This window comes from Gopherus evgoodei, chromosome 11 (assembly GCF_007399415.2).
Source record: "Gopherus evgoodei ecotype Sinaloan lineage chromosome 11, rGopEvg1_v1.p, whole genome shotgun sequence".
Classification (NCBI taxonomy): domain Eukaryota; kingdom Metazoa; phylum Chordata; order Testudines; family Testudinidae; genus Gopherus; species Gopherus evgoodei.
In genome coordinates, this window is record NC_044332.1 from 71,419,664 (window position 1) to 71,446,194 (window position 26,531).

At 44.3% G+C, this 26,531-nt stretch overlaps 1 protein-coding gene across 39 annotated transcripts in view; it reads left to right on the forward strand.

Annotated features, from left to right (window-relative positions):
* The window catches only part of CLASP1 (cytoplasmic linker associated protein 1), a 292,383-nt gene that overhangs the window by 23,252 nt on the left and 242,600 nt on the right, over positions 1-26,531 (forward strand). For all 39 annotated transcript variants that reach the window (XM_030581023.1, XM_030581026.1, XM_030581025.1 and 36 more), the window contains one exon: positions 22,510-22,995. In XM_030581023.1, the coding sequence (XP_030436883.1) occupies positions 22,801-22,995 (195 nt within the window). In that variant the 5' untranslated portion in view covers positions 22,510-22,800. The remainder of the gene's footprint in view (positions 1-22,509; positions 22,996-26,531) is intronic.

Sequence of the window (26,531 nt, forward strand, 5' to 3'; positions counted from 1 at the left end):
CTTGGTTTGATTTTTTTGGGTTTTCTTATATGTTGGGCAGATCCTGTAATTCTTTTCTGTATGATACAGATTCTGTCAAGGCCTGTTGGCTGTCACCATCTGAGAGAGACTACTAACTTGAAATCTGGTCAGTTTCAGAATGAGCTGTTATTTCTGTTTCTACACCCTATCTTGTAGGACCATACCAACCCTTATGGTTTTACAATCCCTCAAACAGGGGAAAATGATTGGAAAAATCCACATTTTTTTGCCCATTGAGACAGGGCCTTTGTGTAGCAAGAACACATCAGTTATTCTGTTACCAGGATGAATGAAGCAGTCATCCACCAGAGGAAGAGGGGTGGGTGTTATGGCATCCTTTTCTACATAAACTCTTATAGTTCTGACCACTTATTTAATGGCATAGACTAGCTGAATGGTGCTTTCTAGCCTGTTCTGTGTTCTAATCAGGTTCTTATACTGCATCCATCAGCGTGGTATCAGACTTGGGTGCTTCGCTCTGTCATGGTATTCCAGGTATTGTTTGTATCAGGTTAACGTGCTGTAAGCCTTCAAAAACTGTCTCAAACCCTTGAATGATCTGTTTAAAGAGAGGAGTGGCACAGTGGGGAAACTGATGAATAAGGCTACGTTTTAGGTATTTTTAGTAAAAGTCATGGACAGGTTACAGGCAGTCCATGACTTGTACTATATACACCTGACTAAATCTTGAGTGCTGTGCAGCACGGGGTGGCCTGGGAGTGCGGCAGGTGCTTGGAGGTGGCAGTCCGGGGTTGTGTGGGGGTGAGGTGGCCTGGGACCCCTGCTGCTGCTGAGGGAGGGTGGGGGGTGTAGTGTTCTGAGACTGTCCCAGCAGCAGCTGGTGCAGCTGGCTCACAGGCTGCTCCCAGGCCAGCCACACCAGCCCCTGGAGAAGTCACAGATGTCCCAGAAAGTCACGGAATCCATGACCTCTGTGACAGACTTGCAGCTTTATTGATGAATGAAATACGTACATGTTCTTCAGCATCCTGCACTGTAATAAGTCTCTCTGTAAACTTTAAAGAGATCATCTTCATCAGGCGTAGTTATTCCTTTTATCCAGGGATGATGATGATTTTTTTTTTTTTAAAGAAGCTTAGTTAAAAAAAAGTTTCAACCACTTAAGTTACAGGAGGGCAAAAAGGAAAGGTTTTATTTAAGGGCAATTTCAAACAGCTTGTGTCGTAATGCATATATCGTTTGTGGACTTATCCCTGCTGCCTCACTTTGCCAAATATCTGAAAGGTCTGACCCCAGCGAGGGAGAGTGCAGTAGTTGGTGCACAGCTTACTAAATGTGGGGGTGGCATTGACGTTAATTTTTAGAAAGGAAGTGTCTTTAGATTATTGCAAGGAAATGGATCTTAAAAAACATTTAATTTGTTTTCTCTGGTACATTCCTGACAGTGGAAATAGACTATCTGATCTCTAGTTCTAATACAGTAGCACAATCCTGCAGTGTTTTGATTTCAGATAACTTCTAAAAAATGTTCTAGTAGATTCATCTGGAACTTAAATGACCCAAGATACATTTTTATTGGTCTTTTATTTCTCTGTTTTTTAAGCAAACTGAGGCAGACTTGAGCTGACACTGTTCCTTCACTGCAGATCTGATCAACATGGGTTCTGATCTAACTTACGCATCCAGTAGACCGGGGTCAGCAGCCTTTCAGAAGTGGTGTGCCAAGTCTTCATTTATTCACTCTAATTTAAGGTTTTGTGTGCCAGTAATACATTTTAGTGTTTTTAGAAGGTCTCTTTCTATAAGTCTATAATATATAACTAAACTATTGTTGTATGTAAAGTACATAAGATTTTTAAAATGTTTAAGAAGCTTCATTTAAAATTAAATTAAAATGTAGAGTCCCGTTCCCCCCTCCCCCCTCCCCCGACTGGTGGCCAGGACCTGGACAGTGTGAGTGCCACTGAAAATCAGCTCGTGTCTTAATACCAGCAACAACCTATTGTAACTAAGATGGAAGGACTGTCTTCTGGTAAATGTTAAATATTTAACTCAACAGCTTAGGAAGAGAAGTACTTATGTGGTAAAATGCAGCTATAAAACCTATTCACGTAGACTCTGGAGTGGATACAGAAGTCTCTTCCATATGTAAATAACACAGGGCTCTTTTGAAATGTAGACTAGATAACAAGGCTTCTTTCCTCTTCCCCCTTCTCTTATTCCTCCCCCCCATACATGATTCAAAGGCAGATGTAATTAGACCATTTAAAAAACCCATTGCTAAAGATCCCTAGCTGGACACCCAGGGTATGTCTACATCTAAAATTTTGCAGCGCTGGTTGTTACAGCTGTATTAGTACAGCTGTATAGGGCCAGCGCTGCAGAGTGGCCACACTTACAGCAACCAGCGCTGCAAGTGGTGTTAGATGTGGCCACACTGCAGCGCTGTTGGGCGGCTTCAAGGGGGGTTCGGGGAACGCGAGAGCAAACCGCGGCGAAGCTGGTCTCCTTCCCCGGTTTGCTCTCGCGTTCCCCGAACCCCCCTGCAAATCGCAGGGAAGGAGACCTGCTTGCACGGAGGTTCGGGGAACGCGAGAGCAAACCGGGGAAGCAGACCAGCTTTGCCGCGGTTTGCTCTCGCGTTCCCCGAACCCCCCTGCAAACCGCAGGGAAGGAGACCTGCTTGCACGGAGGTTCGGGGAACGCGAGAGCAAACCGGGGAAGGAGACCAGCTTTGCCGCGGTTTGCTCTCGCGTTCCCCGAACCACCCTGCAAACCGCAGGGAAGGAGACCTGCTTGCACAGGGGTTCGGGGAACGCGAGAGCAAACCGGGGAAGGAGACCAGCTTCGCTGCGGTTTGCTCTCGTGTTCCCCGAACCACTCTGCAAACCGCAGGGAAGGAGACCTGCTTGTTCGGGGAACGCGAGAGCAAACCAGGGAAGGAGACCAGCTTCGCCGTGGTTTGCTCTCGCGTTCCCCGAACCACTCTGCAAACCGCAGGGAAGGAGACCTGCTTGTTCGGGGAACGCGAGAGCAAACCAGGGAAGGAGACCAGCTTCGCCGCGGTTTGCTCTCGCGTTCCCCGAACCACCCTGCAAACCGCAGGGAAGGAGACCTGCTTGCTCGGGGTTCGGGGAACGCGAGAGCAAACCGGGGAAGGAGACCAGCTTGATTACCAGAGGCTTCCTCAGGTATGCTGGGATACCTGCTTATTCCACGGAGGTCAAGAAAAGCGCTGGTAAGTGTCTACACTTGATTACCAGCGCTGGATCACCAGCGCTGGATCCTCTACACCCGAGACAAAACGGGAGTACGGCCAGCGCTGCAAACAGGGAGTTGCAGCGCTGGTGATGCCCTGCAGATGTGTACACCTCCTAAGTTGCAGCGCTGTAACCCCCTCACCAGCGCTGCAACTTTGTGATGTAGACAAGCCCCCAGTGTACTGACATTCCATTTGCCTCCTTCACTCCTTCCATCATCTGTTCTGGAGTTCTTAAGGGTTGGAAGTGGCGAGATCTAGCTATAGTGCTTGGGTAGTGACAGTTGACTTTGTTGCCTATTGACTTCTAGAAGGTTGTTGAAAGCTTCCAAGCAGTTCTGTTTGCTTAACACAGCTTTAGACTTGGCCACAGTCTCTCCTCCCAAGTATGGTATGGAGTCAGAAACCATCAAGTTAGTATTTCTAGCAGCTTATGCTGTGTCCTCTTCTAATCCTAGAGAGAGTCCTCCCGAAGATCCCACAGTAAACTCACACTACTCTCACATGGAGATGTGATCCATACACAGGGATTCCTGACTTGTAATTCCCCCCATCTCCCCTGCCCAAACCCTTGTGACTTTTGCAAGTCACTTATTCTCTTCCAGTCCTTGACTCCTTGCTTTCCAGCTGGGACGCTATCTACCACTTGGGGGTGGAGGGTTAGTTAAGGTTTATAAAGTGCTTAGAAAATTAAAACTGTGGTTGCCAGGAAGGATTTTCTTTCATATCCCATCTTTAGTCATGACCTGTTGTTTAGCTTGAAAGTTGAGGAATGAGGCCTAATGCTTGGCTAAGACAAGTTCTGAAACTTAAAACAATGCCTACTTGATTTCTGTAAAGGACCAGACCTTTATCTTGCCTGGAAGAGAACTTTTCCTAGGTCCCATTGCTTTCATGTACTGGCATGTGACTGGGCGTCCCTAGCAGCTTCCTTTGGACCTCTGATAGACAAGCTGTGGTATTGTCCCCTCTCTTTTCCTAACTAATGAGAAGCTTCATGCTTCAGAAACCTCATGCAATAAATCTGTTTTACCTCGGGGAGTTCTGCTTCTTGTACTCACAAACAACCTACTTCTTGCCTGTCGCCTGTGCTTTACTAGCCGGTTATGTATTAGTAGGGAGTGCCTGGAGGATTTGTGAAAGTAGTAAGTATAGTAGTTCCATCCCAACCCTTTATTGAGATCTCCTTAAAACCAGATTATCCTGCTCTCATGCCCAGCATGTGATTGTGCATCTTCTCAGAAAGTTGTCTTGCCATCTGTTGTGCACCCCCCGGCCTGGATAAAAAAGGCAAGAAAATTGCTAATGTTGGGTTTGTCGGTAATAGATATCTCAGAGGGGAAGGGTGGTCTTGTGCTTATGGCACTAGACAGAATCTCAGCAGAACAGGCTTCAGTTCCCAGCACTGCCAAAGACCTCAGATTTGACTTTGGGCAAGTCACTGAATCTCTGTGCTTTGGTTCCCCATCTGTAAAATGGGGATACTACTTTTCTCCCACCTTTTGTCTCTTAACTTTTTGGATTATATACTTAGAGACAGTCTCTGCTCCAGATATATATTGCTTAGGGTCATGATCTTGCTTCAGGGACTCTAGCTGCTACTGCAGTTACAGATAGCTAATAAGGGTGAGGTTCTCAAACTTTCCTGGTGTGGACTACCTTCCTTCCCACTGATGACTGTGTGGGACACTTCTCCCACTGGTGATCTACTGACCTCCCTTGGCAACTGTAGCAATTTGCTTACAAGGGAAAATATTCAGTGTATCTTAATTTATTTTAACGTGATCAGGAAAAGAGGAGAACCAGTGATGTATGACCCAACTGCGAGTCTCCTCAAAGCACTGGTGGTCCATGTACTGCAGCTTGGATATCAGTGCGCTAAAGAATTTGAGATAAGGATTATTAGATTAGTTCAGAATCGGTCTTCAAGATAAACTTCAGTTTTAATAATATATTGGAGAAATATTAGGTATATTTAAAACAGAGTTTCAGAGTGGATTGATTTAAATCAAAGCAATTTAAATTACTGATTTTAATCATGATTTAAATCAGCAAGTAGAAAATCTTGATTTAAATAATTTTAATTGTATTTCGCATTTGTACTTCAGTCATTTTCGTAAAGAAAGGTTGATTCTCATTGGTTGGCAACCATTAAAACATGTTGATTTGCAAGTAAATATAGCCTTTACTCTAAATTTGGTGCTTCTTGCTAATAAGGAGGATACACTATCTGTACACACTTATGTAAGCAATTATATGGATTCTTATTTTTTTTACCTTTTTATGATGATAGAAAATGGTGAATGATGCATTTATTTTACTAAATGACAGATTTTTTACTTGTAATTTGTGCCAAGCTCTCTTTGGATGGAAATTCAAATTTAATTAAAATTCACAGAACATTTTTTTAATTAAAACTAACTTAATTGTTCTGGATACATAAGAAAGCTACAGTTTATCAAAACATGTCTTGCATTTAAAACTAACTGATCTGTTAAACAAAGGGAGTATTATCTGTAGCTAGTTAATTCAACTGGTCAGTTCTGGTCACTATCCTTCAAGATTTTAGAAATAATGGATCTCATCCTCTCATCTCATTTTTATTCCTAAATTGGAAGAGAACAAGCTTTCCTGCTTTTTTTACTCTTAGTCAGTTTCTTAACTTTGAAAGAACCAGTCATTGAACTGATCTAGTTGAATAAACTGGAATGAAGAAAATATTTTCTCTGCATGTGCAGAAGAAGCTAGTGCTGTCAAAGGCTGATTTAGCACTTCAGCAAACTCTGGTTCTAAGTCAGGAGTGGGCAAACTTTTTGGGCCGAGGGCCACATCTGGGTGGGGAAATTGTATGTGGGGCAAGGAGTTGGAGTGCGGGAGGGAGTGTGGGAGGGGATGCGGTGTGCAGGAAGGGGCTCAGGGCAAGGGATTAGGGCAGAGGAGAGGTTCAGGGTGTATGAGGGGGCTCAGGGAAGGGGGTTGGGGTGCAGGAGGGGTGCGGGGTGTACGAGGGGGCTCGGGGGAGTTGGGGTGCAGGAGAGTTGTGACGTGCAAGCAGGGGGCTTAGGGCAGGGAGTTGGGGGGGCGGGATGCAGGAGGGGTTTGGGCTCTGGGCTGGGACCATTTACCTAAAGCAGCTCCGGGGTGGCAGCGGCACACACAGGGGCCAGGGCAGGCTCCCTGCATGCCTGCCCTGTCCCTGGTCCTGCGCTGCTCCAGGAAGTGCTGCAGCCCCGGGGGAGCGGAGGTCTCCGTGTGCGCTGTCCTTGCCACACTTCCAGGTACCTCCCTCGAAGCTCCCATTGGTTGCAGTTCCCCATTCCTGGCCAATGGGAGCTGCAGGGAAGTGGTGCCGGCTGCTTCTGAGAGTGGCACTGGGCCCATGGCACCATGAGGTGCAATCCCACGGGCAGGATCCAAAGCCCTGAGGGGCTGGATCTGGCCTGCGAGCCGTAGTTTGCCCACCCCTGTTCCTGGTGCTTAGCCACTGACGTCCACCAGGTCAGAGGTTTGACTTTCTTTAAAACTTCAGCAGCCATGTGTTGCTTAATGTTATTTTTTTTGTATTTTAATTTAGATGGGCATATGAGGTCCTCCAGGGATCTGTCCTGGGTCTGGTTCTGTTCAATATCTTCATCAATGATTTGGATAATGGAGAGTACACTTATAAAGTTTGCGGACGATACCAAGCTGGGATGGGCTGCAAGTGCTGTGGAGGATCCAGTGATGGTGGAAAACTGGAGAAATGGTGTGAAATAAAGAGGATGAAATTCAGTAAAGACAAATGTAAAATACTGCACTTGGGAAAGAATAATCAATTGCACAAATATAAAATAGGAAATTACTGCTTAGGACGAAGTTCTGCAGAAAAGGATCCATGGGCTATAGTGGATCACAAACTAAATATGAGTGAACAATGAAATACTGTTACAAAAAAACAAACCTTATTTTGGGATATATTAGCAGGAGAGTTGTAAGCAAGACACGAGAAGTAGTTCTTTTGCTGTACTCAACAATTTTAAGGCTTCAGTTAGAGTACTGCGTCTAGTTCTGGGCATCACATTTCTGAAAAGATATGGAAAATTGGAGAAAGTCCCAGAGGAAAACAACAAAAATTATTAAGGGTCTAGAAAACATGGCCTGCAAGAAAAGATTGAAAAAAGATTGGGTTTGTTTAGTCTGGAGAAGAGAAGACTGAGGGATGACATACTCATCTTCAAGTCATAAAAGGCTGTTATAAAGGGGAGGTGATAAATTTGTTCTCTTTGTGCTCTGAGGGCAGGACAAGAAGCAATGGGCTTAAATTTCAGCAAGTGAGATTTGGTTAGACATTAGGAAAAACTTCCTAACTATAAGGGTAGTTAAGCACTAGAATAAATTGCCTAGGGAGGTTGTGGAATCTCTATCATTGGATGTTTTTAAGAGCAGGTTAGACAAACACCTGTCTGGAATGGTCTAAATCAGGGGATCTCAGGACAAAATTTTTAATGGCCTCCGAATGGGCCACCAGCTGTTGCTGGTGGCTGTTCTCACACTTAATTAGCTTTAGGAAAACCTAAAATACTTCATTAGCTTTAGGAAAACCAAATAAATATGCACATATACGTGTCCACATCATTGCAATTTATTTATGGATAGCTTATGAGTCTGTTGTGAAAAGTGGTATTAACAAACCTACAAGTATAACTTTTCACAGCAGACTTACAGCAGGCTTACTTGTCCCTGGCAAGCGTGGGGACAAATTAAGTCCTGGGTGGGAGGTTGGGGGAGGTAGCAGGGAGGCTGGAGCCTGAAGCCTTGCTACCAGAGTCTGAGGCCTTCAGCTGGAGGACGGAGCCCGAAGCCATGTGGCCAGAGTCTGGGGCCTACCGTTGCACAGCCAGAGCCTGGGGCTGGAGCCTGAACCCTCATGTCGGAGCCTGCCGCCCCACCACCCCAGGGCTGAAGCCCAAAGCCTGAGCCCCGCTGGCTGTTTCCTCCTACAGCATTGTGCCTGACGTGACTTCAGGGGGGGCAGGGCCCAATCCCTGCTGGTAGCCCCAGCAACCAACACCAAGGCAGTGCATCCAGGAGCAACGGGGGGGAGGGGGGGGGGGAAGGATGTGTTGCTACTTTGCCCCCTTTCCCCCCATCACAGCTCAGGAGGCTGTGGCCACAAGAAAAGCCCCTGGTGGCTGTATTTGAGAAACGTTGGTACTGTACTGGTTGCTAGTACAGGGGACTGGACTAGATTACCTATAGAGGTCCCTTCGAGCCCTACATTTCTATGATTCTGTGATTAATAGATTATAAATAGAGTATAAATATAGAATATAAAAAGATTATAAATTTAGGCCTTGGCATAGGTATGTCAGTTTCAAATTTAATTTTTAAATAGGTTTATTTAAAACCCCCCCCCACTATATTTACTTTAAATAAAATCCAAATTAAAAGAAAAATCCAGTTGTGTGTATGTGTTTTTTTTTTTTAACTAATTCATTTTTATCCACCTGCCTGGTTTTCTTCTTAATGTTTGGACAGTTGCTTTTACTCCAGTTTTCAGTCACTAGCACAATGCCAGTTAGCAACTTGGAGTCTTAAACTCAAATTTAAATCTTAAAATTTGCTGCCGTTCCATTATTGCATATGTATGATGATTTGTGCCCTATAAGAACCTATGGCATTTTCTATGCTGGGTGTTTAGCCACTGCTATAGCTGCACCAATGGAAATCCCTAGTGCAGACATGGTTAAAACAGAAGCAACAATTCATACTGGTTAAAGCTTACCCTGTTTCAAACCTGGGTAAGTTGTGCCAGTATAAATTGTGCTACACTGGTGTTAGCCTCTATACTATGGGGTTTCCACTGAGGCGGAGGGTGCACTCATAAGGGAATGTCAGGGTTATTATTCACCTTTGTCCTGTCCCTTTAAGTATTGAAGGTCTGCTAACTGGGTCAAACGGGACAACTCTGGCTGCCACATCGGAGTTTCATGTGTTCTGAAAGGATTCAGCAGCAATGGGGCTTATACAAGCTGTCAGTTTAATACAATTCCAGTCTGGGAGTGTAACAGTCTGAACTGGTGGCTTAAAGCTAGGGAAATCTTGCAATTTCCACTGTTAAATCCAGCTCAGCTTCTCTAATGTCAACGGTATTGCTAATGCACTGTGTAGACAGACCACTGACTGCACTCTGTATTTTAAGCAGAGGGTCTCTGGTTTAATAAACACTGCGCTTAAAAAGCTGATGGCCCATCCAAGCTGGGGCTCTCAGCATGCTAGCACTGTTGGAGATGAACTAGTATTAATAATAGTAGGAAACTTGTGTGTGAAATTTCCCCATGCCATAGAGAGAAACTTAGAGGCACTATAAGCTTGAAGTTCAGTAAACTTCAGACAAGTTAAGTAGTTTTGAGTATCACTCTGGTTCCTGAGTCTTGCTGTCTAGCTTTACAGTTTTACATTCACTTTTCTTATTAAAAGACTGGTTGCTGCCCTGTTGCTGTTGAAAGATGCACACGCATCAGATAAGAACATAAGAATGGCCACACTGGGTCAGACCAATGGTCTATCTAGCCCAGTATCCTGTCTTCCGAGAGTGGCCAATGCCAGGTGCCCCAGAGGGAATGAACAGAACAGCTAATCATCAAGTGATCCATCCCGTTGCCCATTCCCAGCTTGTGGCAAACAGAGGCTAGGGACACCATCCCTGCCCATCCTGGCTAATAGCCATGGATGGACCTATCCTCCATGAACTTATCTAATTCTTTTTTGATCCCTCTTATAGTCTTGGCCTTCCCAACATCTTCTGGCAAAGAGTTCCATAAGTTGACTGTGCATTATGTGATGAAATACTTCCTTTTGTTTTAAACCTGCCGCCTATTAATTTCATTTGGTGATCCCTAGTTCTTGTGTTATGAGGAGTAAATAACGTGTCCTTATTTACTTTTTCCACACCAGTCATGATTTTATAGACTTCTATCATATCCCCGCGTAGTTGTCTCCTTTCCAAGCTGAAAAGTCCAAGTTCTATTAATCTCTCCTCATGTGGAAGCTATTTCATACCTCTAGTCATTTTTCTTGCCATTTTCTGTACCTTTTCTAATTCCAATATATCTTTTTTGAGATGGGGTGACTAGATCTGCATGCAGTATTCAAGATGTGGGGGGTACCATGGATTTATATGGAGGCAGTATGATATTTTCTGTCTTATTATCTATCCCTTTCCTAATGGTTCCTGTCCTTTTGTTAGCTTTTTTGATGGCTGCTGCACTATCCACCATAACTCCAAGATCTCTTTCTTGAGTACTAACAGCTAATTTAGACCCCATCAATAAACTATATAGGGGAAGTGGGAACAGACTGTACACAAAGTGCTGTTGAAGAGACACAGTAAATTGGAAGAAGAGTAATCCTGCAGTTGTAGCAGTTGAGTGGTACTTGCAACACCTGTAGGTAAAATGTTTTTTAAGTTGATGTCCCTTTTAGAATGAGATTCCTAGGCTTTAGGTTTTGGAAAACAAGCAGTAACACTTAAATCAGAAGCATACACTATTTAATTGTAATTGTCAAAAATGTACCTGAACAGTTCAAGGAACCTTACTGTCTACACATGGAAGCTAGATCAACAAGAGCTGAGAGCAAGTTTCCTTAACAAGATACTTGCATAGCTGCCATTTTTGTAACCCCCTGCCACCTTCATCTCTCCAGTAAGATGAAGTTTCTCCTTCAGCTAGGGCATTTGATGTTTACGTTGCCACCTTGGTGTTATCTCTTAGGCCTGGTCTGCACTGGGGCAGGGGGATCGATCTAAGTTCCGCAACTTCAGTTACATGAATAACATAGCTGAAGTCGACGTACTTAGCTGAAGTCAACTTACTGTCATGTTTTTACCGCGGTGAGTCGACTGCTGCCATTCCCCGTCGACTCCGCCTGCCCCTCTGGCCGAGCTGGAGTACAGGGAGAGGGCTTGGGGATTGATTTATCGCATCTAGACTAGACGCGATAAATCAATCCCTGCTGGATCGATCGCTACCCACCAATCCGTCTGGTAGTGAAGACATACCCTTAGTGTCAAGTATCAGAGGGGTAGCCGTGCTAGTCTGGATCTGTAAAAGCAGCAAAGAATCCTGTGGCACCTTATAGACTAACAGACATTTTGGAGCATGAGCTTGTGTTTGCACACGTCATTGAGAAAGGTTTACTGTTAGATAAAGTAGTAATGTTTTGCCTAACTGAGGGCTGATCTATACTGGCAACATTAAAGCCTTTAACGTGGCTTGTGTAGTCGTGGCACAGCTCTGGCAGAGAGCTATTCCAATATTCTAAAAAACCCACCTCCACAAGGCGTGTAGCTCTCAGCACTGGTGCACCGGCCATACTGGAATGTTACAGTGCTGAAAATTGCAGTGCTCAAGGGTGTGTTTTTCATGCCCCTGAGCGAGAAAGTTGCAGCGCTGTAAAGTGCCAATGTAGACAAGCCCTGAGAAGTATTACATCTTATTGAGTTCCTTGCATCCCAAAATGCTTTACAAGCTCTGTACAGCTCTGATATGCAGCCATCTCTGGAATAAAGGGTTGGTAACTGACCAGGGGACTCAGCGCAACAGTTGAGGGAGAAGAGGCAATTTTGGCCAAAGATGCTGGGGCAAGTCCCTTCCTCTTTCAGAAAGAGCCATGAGATCCTTTCTTTGTTCTCAGAAAGTACATGTCATCTGCACAGTACTTGGTTCATTTCTGAAGGATGATGTGTTGTCCCTGCTGGGACATGAACCATTGGTTTGAGAGAGCCTAGTTATTAAGCCCAATCCTGAGACCTATTCATTCCTTTTGGCAGGGGGTGTTTGAGATAGTGATTCTTTTGTAGGCTTTTATACTTGAAAACAAACATCACTGCCTGTTGTTTGAAAGTGGAAACCTCTTTAAGAGGAGCTCTTCACTCTAGTGGAAAGTCATGGTTCAAAGGCATGATTGTTTGTTTGATGTGCCTTGAGCTAATCTTTAATTTGAAATTTGCCTGCAACTACATTATAAGAAATGTAGAGAAGGAGCCCTGTTTGTGTAACTATGCCACTGCGTTATTTAATACAAGTGCTGTGCTGTTTTGGTGGGTTGGTCTGTTTGCCAGCAACTCCCAAGAAATTAATATTGTACTGAATAAGCAGTATCAGGGCTTGAAAGTTGACCATAAACCTAAATTTACCAGCCAGAGGCACCTACAGAGATGCATTCAGGAGGGTCACCAACGAGGCCCAGGGACGACAACTCCAGTGCAAGTGCTGTTACTCACAACTTTCATGAGTCACATAAAACTGACTGATTTTGTCAGTCTCACTGCAGCCAAAGGGTTCTGAGTAGCAGTGGTGAAACTCCTGATCTGGGAAAGTGTGAGCAGCAGCAGTTTGTCTGAAGATTATAAGGGCATGTCTATGCAGGGAGTTAGTCTGGAATATCTAGTCCTGATTAAATTCCGTGCTCTTATTTCAAAGTGCTTTATTCCAAATTAGTTTAATCCACTTCCAAAAGACAGAGACAGAGCATTCACACACAGAGTTAGTCAGGAATAGTTAATCTGCTTTAAATTCACACGCCCTACCTTATTCCAGATTAATTTTCATGTACTGACAGGAAGACAGTACTGTATCTGTCACATTCAGAGGGTTTCCTTCCTAATCACAAGGGCTAGAAACATAATTTTAAAGTGAAAGCTTAAAAGATATAAACTAGTAAATTCATTAGAATTTCACTTTCCAAGAAAAGCTTTGTACTTGCCACAAGTGAGAGGGGATTTTTTTTTAAGCACAGCAAAAAGTTAAAATCCTCTACCATGTCCACTTTTGCATTTTTACTGATTTTTCTCATGTTTTCACAAAACTGTTATAAATATTTACTTAACCGTTTGCACCAATTCAGTGTGAACTGTGCATATTGCTTTGCTATGGACTATCCAGACTTTTCAGTGTTGTGGATGAGCCGAGGTGGAGTGATTAGATGTTGATTACTGGGTTTGAGTTAGATTGTGCTTTCCATAGTTAGCTGGTTTTACTTTCTCTTTTTGTAAATCCAGTTTTGGACCAAAACCTTCATAACTAATTTGAAGCTTGTGGTTCTTTGCTAGATGACTTTGGTAGAAAATTTAGAGGGGGCAGGGTGGGCACGGTGACTGAGCATTTATGTAAACAAAGCGGTGCTTTATTTTTGCAGAATACTAGTTTCCTAAATCTTTTGGATCATCCAGTCAGACTACTTGCCTAGATCAAATTCAGTCTAGTCCGTCTTCCTGAATCGAGGCCTAGTGCCTTTGACTAGATTTGCAGTGTTTGGGTTGCTTCTGGTCCTATGTTTACACCTATTTTTTAAACGTGGAGAGACTCCAGACATAACAAGTTTGCATCATTGGGTTCCTGGCTTGGAATTCTGCAAGGGCTTAAGGTTTACATGACTGGACAGCCTCTGGGAGGAAAAGGTTTTGGTCCTCAAAGCTTTACCTCTGTAGCTTCCTGGAGTCAGTGGATCTTCCTGGTATTGACTACTCAGAGGGTGTAGAGTTTAAATTCTACTGGACCAGAGGGATCCCCACAGGGCTGAGACGCTACAAGTTGCAGAAGGAGGGTTGGAGTCAGAACATCCACTTAGGCAGAGGCACCAACTCCATGGGTGCTCCAGGGATCAAGCACCCACAGATTAAAAGAAAAAAAAAAAGGGGGGTGCTTAGCACCCAGCAGTCACAGCTGTTCAGCAGCTGGTGGAGAGCAGCAGGCAGGGAGGGGTGGGAAGAGGTGGAGTGAGGGCAGGAGCTGGGGAAGGAGCAGAGTGGGGGCAAGGCTTTGAGGGAAGGAGTGGCGTGTCAGTGGAGCCCCCACTGGAAAAAATAAAAGTCAGCGCTTGTGCACTTGGGGCATGTCTACATTTACAGCCTTGCAGTAGTACTAGTGCAGCTGCGCCATTGTAGAACTTGTTGAAGGTGCTACCCATGCTGATGGGAGAGCTTCTCCTATTGGCATGGGTACTCTGCCTCCCTCAGAGGCAGTAGCTGTGTCGATGGGAGAAGCCCTTCCCTTGACATAGTGCTGTCTATAGTGGGGGTTAGGTTTGTATAACTGCGTTGCTCAAGGGAATTTTCTACACCCCCGAGCGATGTAGTTATACTGACATAAGTTGGTAGTGAAGACCAGGCCTCAGCTGAATTCCAAGGTGCTTCTTGCAGGAGTGGAATTTTTAACAAAGCTGCCATGTGCTTCCTTGTCTACAAGGTTCATCTTTGCCTACCTGAGATTTGGTTTTCCCGGGGGGACTTTGTTACTCCAGCATCCCAGATCACTATTTAGTCACGTTTACACTGGGAAAAGAGGGTATTTTTTAAGCACATTCTCTAACAAGTGTGAAAATCTTAGAGCAGACAGAGCAGCTGTAGTTTTAACGTTTGTTAACTGGTTAAAGTAAACCCTGGGCTCTTTTCTTTGTTTAGTGCTTTTGCCTGGGATTTTAATCTTGCATTTATACTCCTTTTTTCTGTTCTGGTATATACAAAGACCTTGTCTTCATGTATAACACATGCCTTCTCCTCTTGTGGGTCACTGACTTGCATCCACAAGAAGATTGCATTATTGGCCAAACTCGTGAGGCCTTACTCAGTGGTATTTCTGTTTGTCTCTGTGTAATGTGTTAAGTTTTGAACCCTGCAGCTGATCAATTCCAAAATTTCAGGGACTGAAGTAGCCATTGATGGCCAGAAGCTTACTGATTTGGGGGACAATCGGAACATCCAGAGAGAAAGTGGGGGACATGTGGAGCTTGCTGGCATGGGTTGATGGCACCCATTAAACATCTTGCATGTAATACCTCTGCCCATCCTCCCAATAGCATTAAATATGTTGACACCCTGCATGATAGAAGAAACATAATTGTTTTCCCTATGAGGCAGACGCTCAGTCAGCAAGCAGCCAGAGGGAAAGGAGAGAGAAGGATTAATTCCTTCCTAAAGTCCTGCCTCTTGAAAACCTATTCCAGGTGGAGGAAAAGATGGCACCATCTGCCTACCCTCTATTCCAATCTGGGGGGTGAAAGGTACTTTGGAGGGGTGAGGAGACTCATACAGAGCTCTTGTCATGGTGGGGAGAATGGGGATGGGGGACATGTGTCAGGGTGGAGAACAGGGTTGCTGTTATGGTGGGGAGATTGGGAAAGTAGGGGAAGGGTGAGGAACAGAACCCCTAGCATGGAGTGGAGAGTAGGGGATGCTGCTGTTGAGCGGGCAATGGGGTGAGAGGACAGAGCCTCTGGCATATTGTACAGAAGGGGGGGATGCTTATGTGGTTTGGGGGGATGATGGGGAATAAAGCCTTGGCATGGTGGGGAGAATAGGGGACCCAGCAGTAGTGGGTCAAGGAGACATGGGGGGGAACACAACCTTAGGAAGGGGAAGAGTTTGAGGGGACCTGATACATGGGAGAGATTGGGGCCACAGAACCTTCATGGGTGGGGGAGACTGGAGGCCCCAAGAATGAGGATATGGAGGCACACAGAGCCCCTGTCATGGTGGGATGAAGGGAGGAATTGGGGAAGTGGGAATGAGGGTGCACACGGCCACTGGTGTGGGGGAATGGGAGACCATGGTATGGGAGCAGGGGAGATATGGAGAGTACACAAGACCCACTGCCAGTTTGACATTGGGAGAGAGTTGCAGGGAGTCCCTGAAATAGAGGGAGGTGGGAGAGTGGGGGGGATGCACGGAGCCCTTGTGTGTGCAGTTAGCTCGGCTACACAGGCTATGGGGTGTGTGTTCCCTTGCGATGTGACTTGGCTTGTATGCGCACGTTCATTCTCTAAAACACGGGAAGTGTTATACAATCTTACCCTGACTTAAAAAGAAGCTATTCCTAGAAAAACTGTTAAGTTTTAAATGAATTAGCTTAAAACATCTGGGTCTTGGCTTGATGTTTTTCAGTTGTTACCTTAAGTTAGTTTAACAACTGAAAATGTGCAGGTTATTGAGACAAAGTGGGTGAAGTAATATTCTTTATTGGACCAGCTTCTGTTGGTAAGAGAGACCTACCTTGTCTCTCTAATATCCTGGGACCAACACAGCTACAACAATACTACATATGATGCAGGTTAACATTTTGAAGCCCAAGGTTCCCTCACCTTGGCTACATGGCCAGCCAATACACATTTGAAATGGGTAGTTTGCATCTTAACAAGCTTTAAGGACTCCTGTACATGGGAAGTTGCCCAGAATAGCTTTTCAGGTCAAAACTTTTCCAGTCATTTTCCTTGTGTGGACACTATTCCAGAATAGGCCATTGATTCTAGAATATTTAGTGCATTTCCAGACTGGAGTAATTATTTTGGAATAAAATCACTTTTTTTGGAATAGTGTCCACATTAAGAGCTAATTCAGATTATTGTATTCTGTGATAGCTATTCTGATAAATTTCCCCATGTAGTCAGGCCTGAAGAGGACTTTTCATTCCAATTTATATAACTGGGCAGAGCTATCACAATTGAAAATTACTTTTGCTTGATACTCTAGTGCCTTTCATTGGAGGAACTCAGAGTGCTTTAAGCTGTGAACTGGCCATCCCACACTTGTGGGGAAGAGGGTAGGTAAATATCCTCATTGTAAAGATGATAATGGGAGGGGGTAGAGGTTGAGATTTAAGGCTATGTGGGAGGTCTGGCTGTCCTTAAGTTTGGAACTAATACCTCCTTTTAAAAAGGGCTTTGAAAATAGACGGTTCTATTCAATTTCCCATTACAGTATCTGAGGGTATGTCTACATCTATAATTCTGCAGCGCTGGTTGTTACAGCTGTATTAGTACAGCTGTATAGGGCCAGCGCTGCAGAGTGGCCACACTTACAGCAACCAGCGCTGCAAGTGGTGTTAGATGTGGCCACGCCGCAGCGCTGTTGCACACCGCGGGGAAGGAGACCTGCTTGGAGGGGGGGGTCGGGGAACGCCAGAGCACACCGCGGGGCTGGATACCTGCTTGGAGGGGGGGTCGGGGAACGCCAGAGCACACCGCGGGGCTGGATACCTGCTTGGAGGGGGGTTCGTGGAACGCCAGAGCACACCGCGGGGAAGGAGACCTGCTTGGAGGGGGGGTCAGAGAACGCCAGAGCAAACCGCAGGGAAGGAGACCTGCTTGGAGGGGGGGGTTGGGGAATGCCAGAGCACACCGCGGGGCTGGATACCTGCTTGGAGGGGGGGGTCGTGGAACGCCAGAGCACACCACGGGGAAGGAGACCTGCTTGGAGGGGGGGGTCGGAGAACGCCAGAGCAAACCGCGGGGAAGGAGACCTGCTTGGAGGGGGGGTCGGGGAACGCCAGAGCACACCGCGGGGCTGGAGACCTGCTTGGAGGTGGGGTCGGGGAACGCCAGAGCACACCGCGGGGAAGGAGACCTGCTTGGAGGGCAGTGGAGTTTGCTTAATTACCAGAGAGGCTTCCTCAGGTATGCTTGGATAACTGCTTATTCCACGGAGGTCAACAAAAACGCTGGTGAGTGTCTACACCTGATGATCAGTGCTGGTGATCCAGCGCTGGATCCTCTACACCCGAGGCATGACCGGGTGTACGGCCAGCGCTGCAAACAGGGAGTTGCAGCGCTGGTAATGCCCTGCAGGTGTGTACACATCCTAAGTTGCAGCGCTGCAACCCCCTCACCAGCGCTGCAACTTTGTAGTGTAGACAAGGCCTGAGACACTGGTCAAGGTTTGAAAGCTGAAATCAAAACTGGGCCTAATGCCCAGATAAAAATTAGTTTTGTGCAAGCTAAATAAGTGCAAAAAAAATCCAAAAAGGAAGGTCACAAATGCAGTGAACCAAATTGAAAGGCCTTGCCCAGAAATGTCCAGACAAAGAGGGACTGTGGTTTGCAGCCTTAGCTAGCCTTCCTGTGCTGGCAGTCTTACTGAAGATATGGGGAGACCTCCGAAGAGCTTTGTTGTGAGGTAGCAAAACCTTAGTTTCAGACTTCTGCGTGGGGATTTTGCATTTTGGTTGCATTCTGTGTTTTGGTCTTCATTTTACTCCTGTGGTTCTCTCCTTTTAACCTGAAACTGTTACATGGGGCTTTCAGTGGTCAAGGGGAGAGGGATAGCTCAGTGGTTTGAGCGTTGGCCTGCTAAATCCAGGGTTGTGAGGTCAATCCTTGAGGGGGCCATTTAGGGAGCAGGGGTAAAAATCTGTCTGGGGATTGGTCCTGCTTTGAGCAGGGGGCTGGACTAGATGATCTCCTGAGGTCCCTTCCAACCCTGATATTCTATAATCTCTAGGTATATGAAATCAGTGACTACACAGCTGGCACAGACTTAAGCACAGTTGTGCAAGGCAGAATTATGTTAAACTTACTAGTGCAAAGTATATTCTCTAACCCTTTAAAATATTAGTATTTTCTGTCACCATCATAGTTATCTCCCATTGAAAAAACCTGTTATGCTCATACAAAGCACACAGGATCTTTATAGTGGAAGGTAAATATGCAGCATTTATTGAAAATACAACAGTTAGCATATGCTTCTTAGTCACACACACACACGTACATACGTACGTACGTGCATCCTGCCAGTGATGTTTATAGTTACCGGTCTGTTGTGGTTCGAGTCAATCTAATGGCCAGTTACATTGAGTACGAGTGTGGAGCTGGGCTCTTGTCGGTCACAATCCAATGCTCTGAGGCTTTGCAGGGCTGAACCCAGAGTTCCATAGCAAAACACCCCAGCTTTATAGTTGTAAATTCCCATTTGAGTCCATGCATTTTGCAATGTCATCCTGTAATCGTTAGTCCGTAAGTGGTAAGAAGCAACAAAGAGTCCTGTGGCACCTTAAAGACTAACAGATATATTGGAGCATAAGCTTTTGTGGGTGAATGCCCACTTTGTCAGACGCATGTAATGGAACTTTACAGAGGCAGGTATAAATATGCAGGCAAGAATCAGTCTGGTGATAAGGAGGTTAGTTCAATCAGGGAGGATGAGGCCCTCTTCTAGCAGTTGAGGTTTGAACACCAGGGAGGAGAAACTGCTTTTGTAGTTGTCTAGCCATTCACAGTCTTTATTTAATCCTGATCTGGCTGTGTCAAATTTGCAAATGAACTGAAGCTGTGAAACAAATGAAACAAAGACTGTGAATGGCTTGCCAAGTACAAAAGCAGTTTCTCCTCCCTTGGTGTTCTTACCTCAACTGCTAGAAGAGGGCCTCATCCTCCCTGATTGAACTAACTTCCTTATCTCCAGACTGATTCTTGCCTGCATATTTATACCTGCCTCTGTAAATTTCCATTACATGCGTCTGACAAAGTGGGCATTCACCCACGAAAGCTTATGCTCCAATACATCTGTTAGTCTTAAAGGTGCCACAGGACTCTTTGTTGCTTTTTACAGATCCAGACTAACACGGCTACCGCTCTGATCATTAAGTGGTGTTATCATTTGATGGTTATTGTTGTTCTTGCCATCATTATCTCCTATTTGTTGTCTTGCCTCCTGGGGTGCCTGCCTCACCTCTGAGGTCCTCAGTGCTGCTAAGTGTTTAGCATCAGAAACAATGGATGTGTTCTGATTGTCTCCTTGTCTTTCCAAGTCTCTCACTTCTTCTCGACCATCTGGACATTTGTGATGGTCTTCACACCTTATCTTTTCCTGATGCATGCATTCCTCATTCACACAAACAATCTCTTACAGAAACCTGCAAAGGTATACAGACAGCAATATTGTATATTTAGCAGAATACATTGTAAATCAAGCCTTGCTAAATCTTATAACTAAAACGGTTCATATTGGGGCTTCAGGCCCTCAGCATTCCCCTAATCTCCTTAACATGATACAATACAAGATCCTGTCTCTTACTTAATAAACCGTAAAACAAAGAAATGTATATTTAACTAGCGTGCCTAATTTGTAATACATAAAGGAAACCATAGTAGACATAACTTATCCTAAAACAAAAAAGTGACCATAATCAGTCATAAGGATTGTTCTGGTCTGTCATTCCTTTCTGCTATTCAAAAAGGGTGGCTGACAGGATGAAATCAAATCATATATTAATTCTTATGGGACGTTATAAAATCCTGCTCCTACACCTGCACTGAGCAAGTGGGCAGATCAGAGCCTTGCAAAATCATAATGGCTTATCAACTCTTCATTTGAAATGGTGCAAGTTTAGGGCCAGTCCTAGGGATGTTGGGATGGATGCTTATTGCTTGTGAATGGTGCTGGATTAAAAGCCTTGATTAAGCCTTTAGAGACTGACAGTACTGCACAGACCACAACAGTGTGAAGTGCCTCATTTCAGCACTGATCTGCAGGGGCCATCTTTAAAAGGGGGCAGAGGGGGAGTTCAGGCTCTGTTACCTTTTCAGTCTTGGACCTTTTGCCCACAACGGGTAGTTTTTGGCAGACACTTGTCCAGTGGGAACTGGGCTGAGACCCCAGACTGCAATACAATGGTTAAAAAAGGTGCTGTTCACTGCCATTCTGGGCTAGATTTTTTTTTCTGGTGACCCAGAATGGGGAAGGGCTCTGCTCTCCTATCACTTAAGAGCAGCACAGATGAGTGCAGGAGGCAGGGACACCCAGCACTGGTCTGGCTGTGGTTAAATGGGGCTGGGAATCCTCAGACATGGAAAGGCTCCATAGCGCATAAGGCACTGGATTATGTCTAGCAGTTCTGTTTGAAGTCTGCTTGTAAGAAGTATGGGGGGTCGTAGTTGTATTGGTCCCAGGATATTAGAGAGACAGGGTGGCTGAGGTAATATCTTTTATTGGGCAGCTAGTAAATTAGGCAGAGACAGAGGAACTGGAATAATGATCTGAAAAATAAACTGCTGTGTAAGGCCTATTCTTGTTTTCCAAGTTAAGCTTTTTGGTATGTCACCTGCCATCAGCTCTTCAGAAGTAATAAACTGAGTGCCAAGGTTTTGTTGCTCAAACCAATAGCAATTAGGTGCTTTTGAGTTGAGTGAACTTGTGCCTATAGGTTCATTCCAGTTAAGATTTCTACTTTGCAGCCTCTCCGGTTCCCCCTTCCCTTGCACTGAGTCTGACCTGCTTTCCTTGGGCTAGTGCAGAAAGTAGGGCAGGCTTCTAGCTTTGGATGTTATTATTAGAAAGTAAAATAAATAAATAAAAATCCCAGATTCTTACCTGCCTCCGATTTTTAAAGAAAAGTGACACCTGTAAAGAGAGCACCTCAGGGAAATTGTACGTAGTGATGCTAGCTTCCGCCATTTACAATAGCATGTGGGAGACCGAAGCTAAAGGGCAGGCATGGAGGTGGTGGTGGTGGGGGGAGTGGTCTTGCTCCCTGGCTAGTGGAGATGATTCATTTAGTTATGGAGGGGAGTGGCAGAGAGAGGCTGCAGCTGCTTGTAAAGTGAGATTTTGAGATTTCCAGTCAGCAGCCTTAGCCTGGAGGTTCCTTGACATACTTCATCAGCTTGTGTTAAGATGCAGAAAAGCCCTGCTGAAAAGGAACATTAAAGGACACACTCTGCTCTGTTACAGAGTTGAGAATCCAGAGTTATGCCATGGATTATGCTGCTATAAATCCCCAGTGAGAGCAGAGTTTGGCCCCTGAGTTTCCTTTATGGCCCCACTTACAGGATATCTCATACAGTATTAGCGACATCCCATTTTAAACATTATGTTAGTAAGGGGATAATGCTGTTTCCCAGGCCAGCATATTGAGGGCTAAATGGTGTTAGCCAGTTTACAAAACTATGCTGTAATGTGGCACATCATAGTTTGATCCCTGGAAACAATATTTGCATCTTCTTAACAAAAGCTAGCTGTCTATGGTTCTGGCTCCTGCTGTTTGACCTGTATTTTAGACAGGGCCTAAAGTATGATACAGATTCTGATGGCAGTGATGGTTGAAAGTTAGCAGTCAAATGAGATCCAAATTTCTTTCTGTACTCATTTCTTAAAACAGACAGAGTTTCTCAGTGACTGATGGCCCATATTGTGGGATCATCACTCTACCTTTGAGGACAGACAGAATACACTGAATTCTCATCAGCCCTTATTTGAGACCCAGATTTGCTGGATCTGTCACTAAAGCTGCTTCTCAGGGTCCTGATGGAGAACTGCCTTTTTTGAAATATAGCCTCAGGTCTTTTTCCTAACCTACCTAATGCTTTCTGTTTAAAAAAAATCCTAGTTATACCATTTGTATCCACTTTATTACATCTTTATGTCCCTCTGATGAATAACCTATTTTGTGACATGCTTTTGATTTTCTTCATATTTAATTTGTTTAACCTAAAATGCTGTCTTATTTCGTTTCTTGCAGAATGGACTGCTGAACTAGGAAATATTCCAGACCCAATAATACAACATTGCTGGACCACTCGCAGCTTTATCTATTACTAGTTATTTAAACTGGACTTTTAATATCCTGCCAGCTGCTCTTCAGACACACATGGTGCATTGTTGTCATTCCCAGAATTGCATCTTTGAAACCCAGGCCCTCAGTAACCTTCATCGAACAAAGAGGCGACCTACAGGATACATTTATAGTGGGGTTTTTCAGACCTACTGCCCTCTAGCTTTATTCTCGCCAGTGCTGTATTTCTAGCACACCATGGAGCCCAGTATGGAGTATTGCTTAGCGCAGGTGCTTCAGAAAGACGTTGGAAAGAGACTTCAGGTTGGCCAAGAATTGATAGATTATTTCTCAGATAAACAGAAGTCTGCTGATCTTGAACATGATCAGACTTTGTTGGATAAAATGGTTGATGGACTTGCCACGTCTTGGGTAAATTCCAGCAATTACAAGGTAAGATCTGCTTGGGCAAAAGCGATTAGAGTTTAATACTGCTTCAGTCTGGCAAGTCATATTGTCTTATTTGTAAGGAACTTCCTTTAAACAGTTACGTAGTAGAGTCTCTTGTTCATTCTCACTTGTTCTGCAGACTTCATCATAGTCCTACTAAACCCACTGTTCTCACCCCATTTCTCAATCAAGATTTTGTAGCTGATGCTATAGTCAAGGACCCAGGGTACTAAGACTTCATTACTTTAACAAACACGTTTACTAATATTTTGTATTTTAAATCACAATTAAGCTTTTTCCCAAATTGAATACGAGGTTACATTCTGCAATGAGATAACTTGGATTGTTTGTGTAGCTTGTTCATTTACTTGGGGATTTGGTCATCTCCAATAGTTGTCTCATTGTTAACAGGAATTAATGAATTTGTGCTGTATATATTTGAAATATGCTACTTGATTTTATTGTAAAATATGCCTATAAGCTGCCAGTATTTTTTCACTCTTGCATTGAACAACAGCTAATGTGAGTTTTACATTATTAACTGTTTTTATAATACATCAGTGTATATTAATAGCTGAAGAGGGGATACAATGGCTGAATGAGCTTTCTGTGTCAGAATTTGTTACCATTTGTAGTGATGTCATTTGGGGGATAGGAATGGGTGGTAGGACATGGAACTCTACATAGCAATCAGTCACCACTGTCCAAGGCCTATTTGGCCTTTGTGTAACAAGTTGGTTCTCTTAAGTGAATAAGTGTTACCATTACAATTTGCACCAGTTAGCTTCCTTGTTGGGGGGAGTCTCAGAGAGCAAGGATAGGTTTCCCCCAAATCATGATTGAAACGCATTGGCCAGCCTGTATGAGAAATTTATTGGGCTTCTGTTGTGGTTAACTAGAGGACTTTGCTCAGTTCTCATGAGAATGAGATAAAAAACTGCTTTGGAGACCCAGAGCCTTGAGTGAATTAACCATGATTCACTCTGCAATTATTTGTGTCCTTTGGCATTATGGAGAGCCTAGAATACCAGTTGCAGGTGATCCAGAGTTCAGTGTTTTCCCCAAGTCCATTTCAGGTTTGTTTTCACAGAATTTTTGATCTGGCAACGGGTGGAAGAATGCAGCACTTCTCCATACTTTACACACTTATCCAATAAGCTGCATTTTTATGTCTTACATACAAAAAAAGGTCTATTTGTGCAACTGAATTTTGAGTAAGTTTGGTCTGGCACTGAGCATTTGTGGTGGAAGCTGAACTTCTTTCCATCCTTAGCATGAAGAAGTTATCGAAAAAGTCAGTGGAATATCATTTCCAGTTCAAACTATAAAGACATCCTGATATGTGTGTGCTGTCGTCACTAATGGGGAACATGTACTGTTGTGTGAGGGTATAGCATGCTTTTTCCTTCTTGCTAAGTGGTTCCTCATCTATCATGTTATCTTACTATTGAAGATAAATTCACAGATACTGTAAACTTGGATTTATTGTCAAACTTTTGCTGTTTGTAGGGGTTTTAAAAATGGATACAGGTTATACAGGTACATAAGATGTGCCAAGTTCAGCATTAAGTTAAAATGTGAGTAAGAGATTTTTTTTTTTTAACCACATTACAGTAGCTTTTTTTCCCCTTTACAATTGGAATGTGCATTCTCGCAACTTCCAGCAAGGAGTTTCGTGGGGATGAGAGGCAGAAAAGGTAAATAGGTCATTACATCTCCAGATAATCTCACATTCTTTACGACTTCACATTTGAAATATGTAAATGTCTTTGTCACTAACTGTTATGGAAACTAATGGTTGGCATTCACAGTAGAATCATATTATATCAGGCTTGGAAGGGACCTCAGGAGGTCATCTAGTCCAACCAACCCCCTGCTCAAAGCAGGACCAATCCCTTGACAGATTTTTGCCCTAGATCCCCTAAATGGCCCCCTCAAGGATTGAGCTCACAACCCTGGGTTTAGCGGGCCAAGGCTCAAACCACTGACCTATCCCTTTAGAATATATCTGCTAATTAAACAAAGGCCCTTCAGATAGAGATGGTGACTGGAGAGCCTTTTGCAGTGGTATGTGTATTTGGATGTTTGCTTCACCAAACTGCACCATCGCAGCGTACCACCTAGTTGTAAATATTGCCCAATAGCGTACCATATATTGTGGTATTGTGGCTCCCTGCATTTGAATTACCACCTCCCTCCTTGGTGGCTGCTTGGAGGGATCCTAGGATCTCAGGTTCCTTTGCTTAGTGCTACTTGCACGTTATGAGATGTGTGAGTGAGGCCAGGGGGTGCTTCTGATACTTGATCAAATCCAGGGACTCTTCTAAATACTTTTCACTGCTGCAGAGTAGCCATCTGGAGATTTGACTGGAAGTGTTTGTCACTGTTGAAGAAGCCAGTATTTACAGTGTGTCTGCCTCTTTCTCCCTCTTGCTCCATCCCCAAGTCTGGAAGTGTTTCTTTAAAGCAAAGACTGAGACTATATGGAAACAGAAATTCAGAATTGCTGTTCCTTAACATTTCATTAATAAAAAGGATGGTCTCAAACTTGGGAGGAATTAGAGTAACTGATCCAGTAGCATAGGGAAGTGTGTGTCGTTTACTCCTGGCTGTGACCTGCGCACAGTATTGCTTGTAACTAAGCCTGACAGTCAGCCCAGTATTTACATTTGGTGAGTGGGGAAACATCAGCACACGCTGGCTGAGTGACTTTCACAGGGCTGCCCAATTCAGAATTCAAAACAATGACTCCCAACTGCCAATGCCATAACAAGAGTAAATCTATTTAAAGAGAGGATTTAAGTTCCCTCTTGGAGTGCACAGGCCTCAGCTGTTCAATAATTTTTTTTTTTCCAAAGTGTGGCCTTGTCTACACAATAGTTTGTGGAATCCTTCACTTTGGCACCAGCCAGAGTACAGCACCACTCATGTCAGAAGGCTGTAGCAAAGAAGAGTGGTGGCTGGGGGAAGGGAGTGCATTGCTCCAAAGTGTCATGCCTAAAGTAGTGTAAGTAATACCCAAACTGATCGTACAGCATTTAATCGGCAAGTCTGTTCTCTGCAAGTGCAATAACAAACTGCTGCATGCCTTTGTGAAGTGTAGAAACCCTCTAAAACAATTCATGCTGTATGATAATCTTCTATCAAAGTACATATGAAGGATGTCCCCAGGAAGAAAGGCACTTGGGGACTCTGTCCAATGCCTTCCTTTCTCCACCGTCTAGCATGCATTGCCATTAATGCTGCGGCAGCTAGTAGATGTGGGAATCTGTGACTACACAAACCTATGGCTGTGATAGATGAACATCCTTGGGGACAGAGACACTGCGTATTTAATAACTTATATGTCAGAGGATGTTGTGAAGGCCAAGACTATAAGAGGGTTGAAAAAAGAACTAGATAAGTTCATGGAGGATAGGTCCATCAATGGCTATTAGCCAGGGTGGGCAGGGATGGTGTCCCTAGCCTCTGTTTGCCACAAGCTGGGAGTGAGCAACGGGATGGATCACTTGATTAGCTGTTCTGTTCATTCCCTCTGG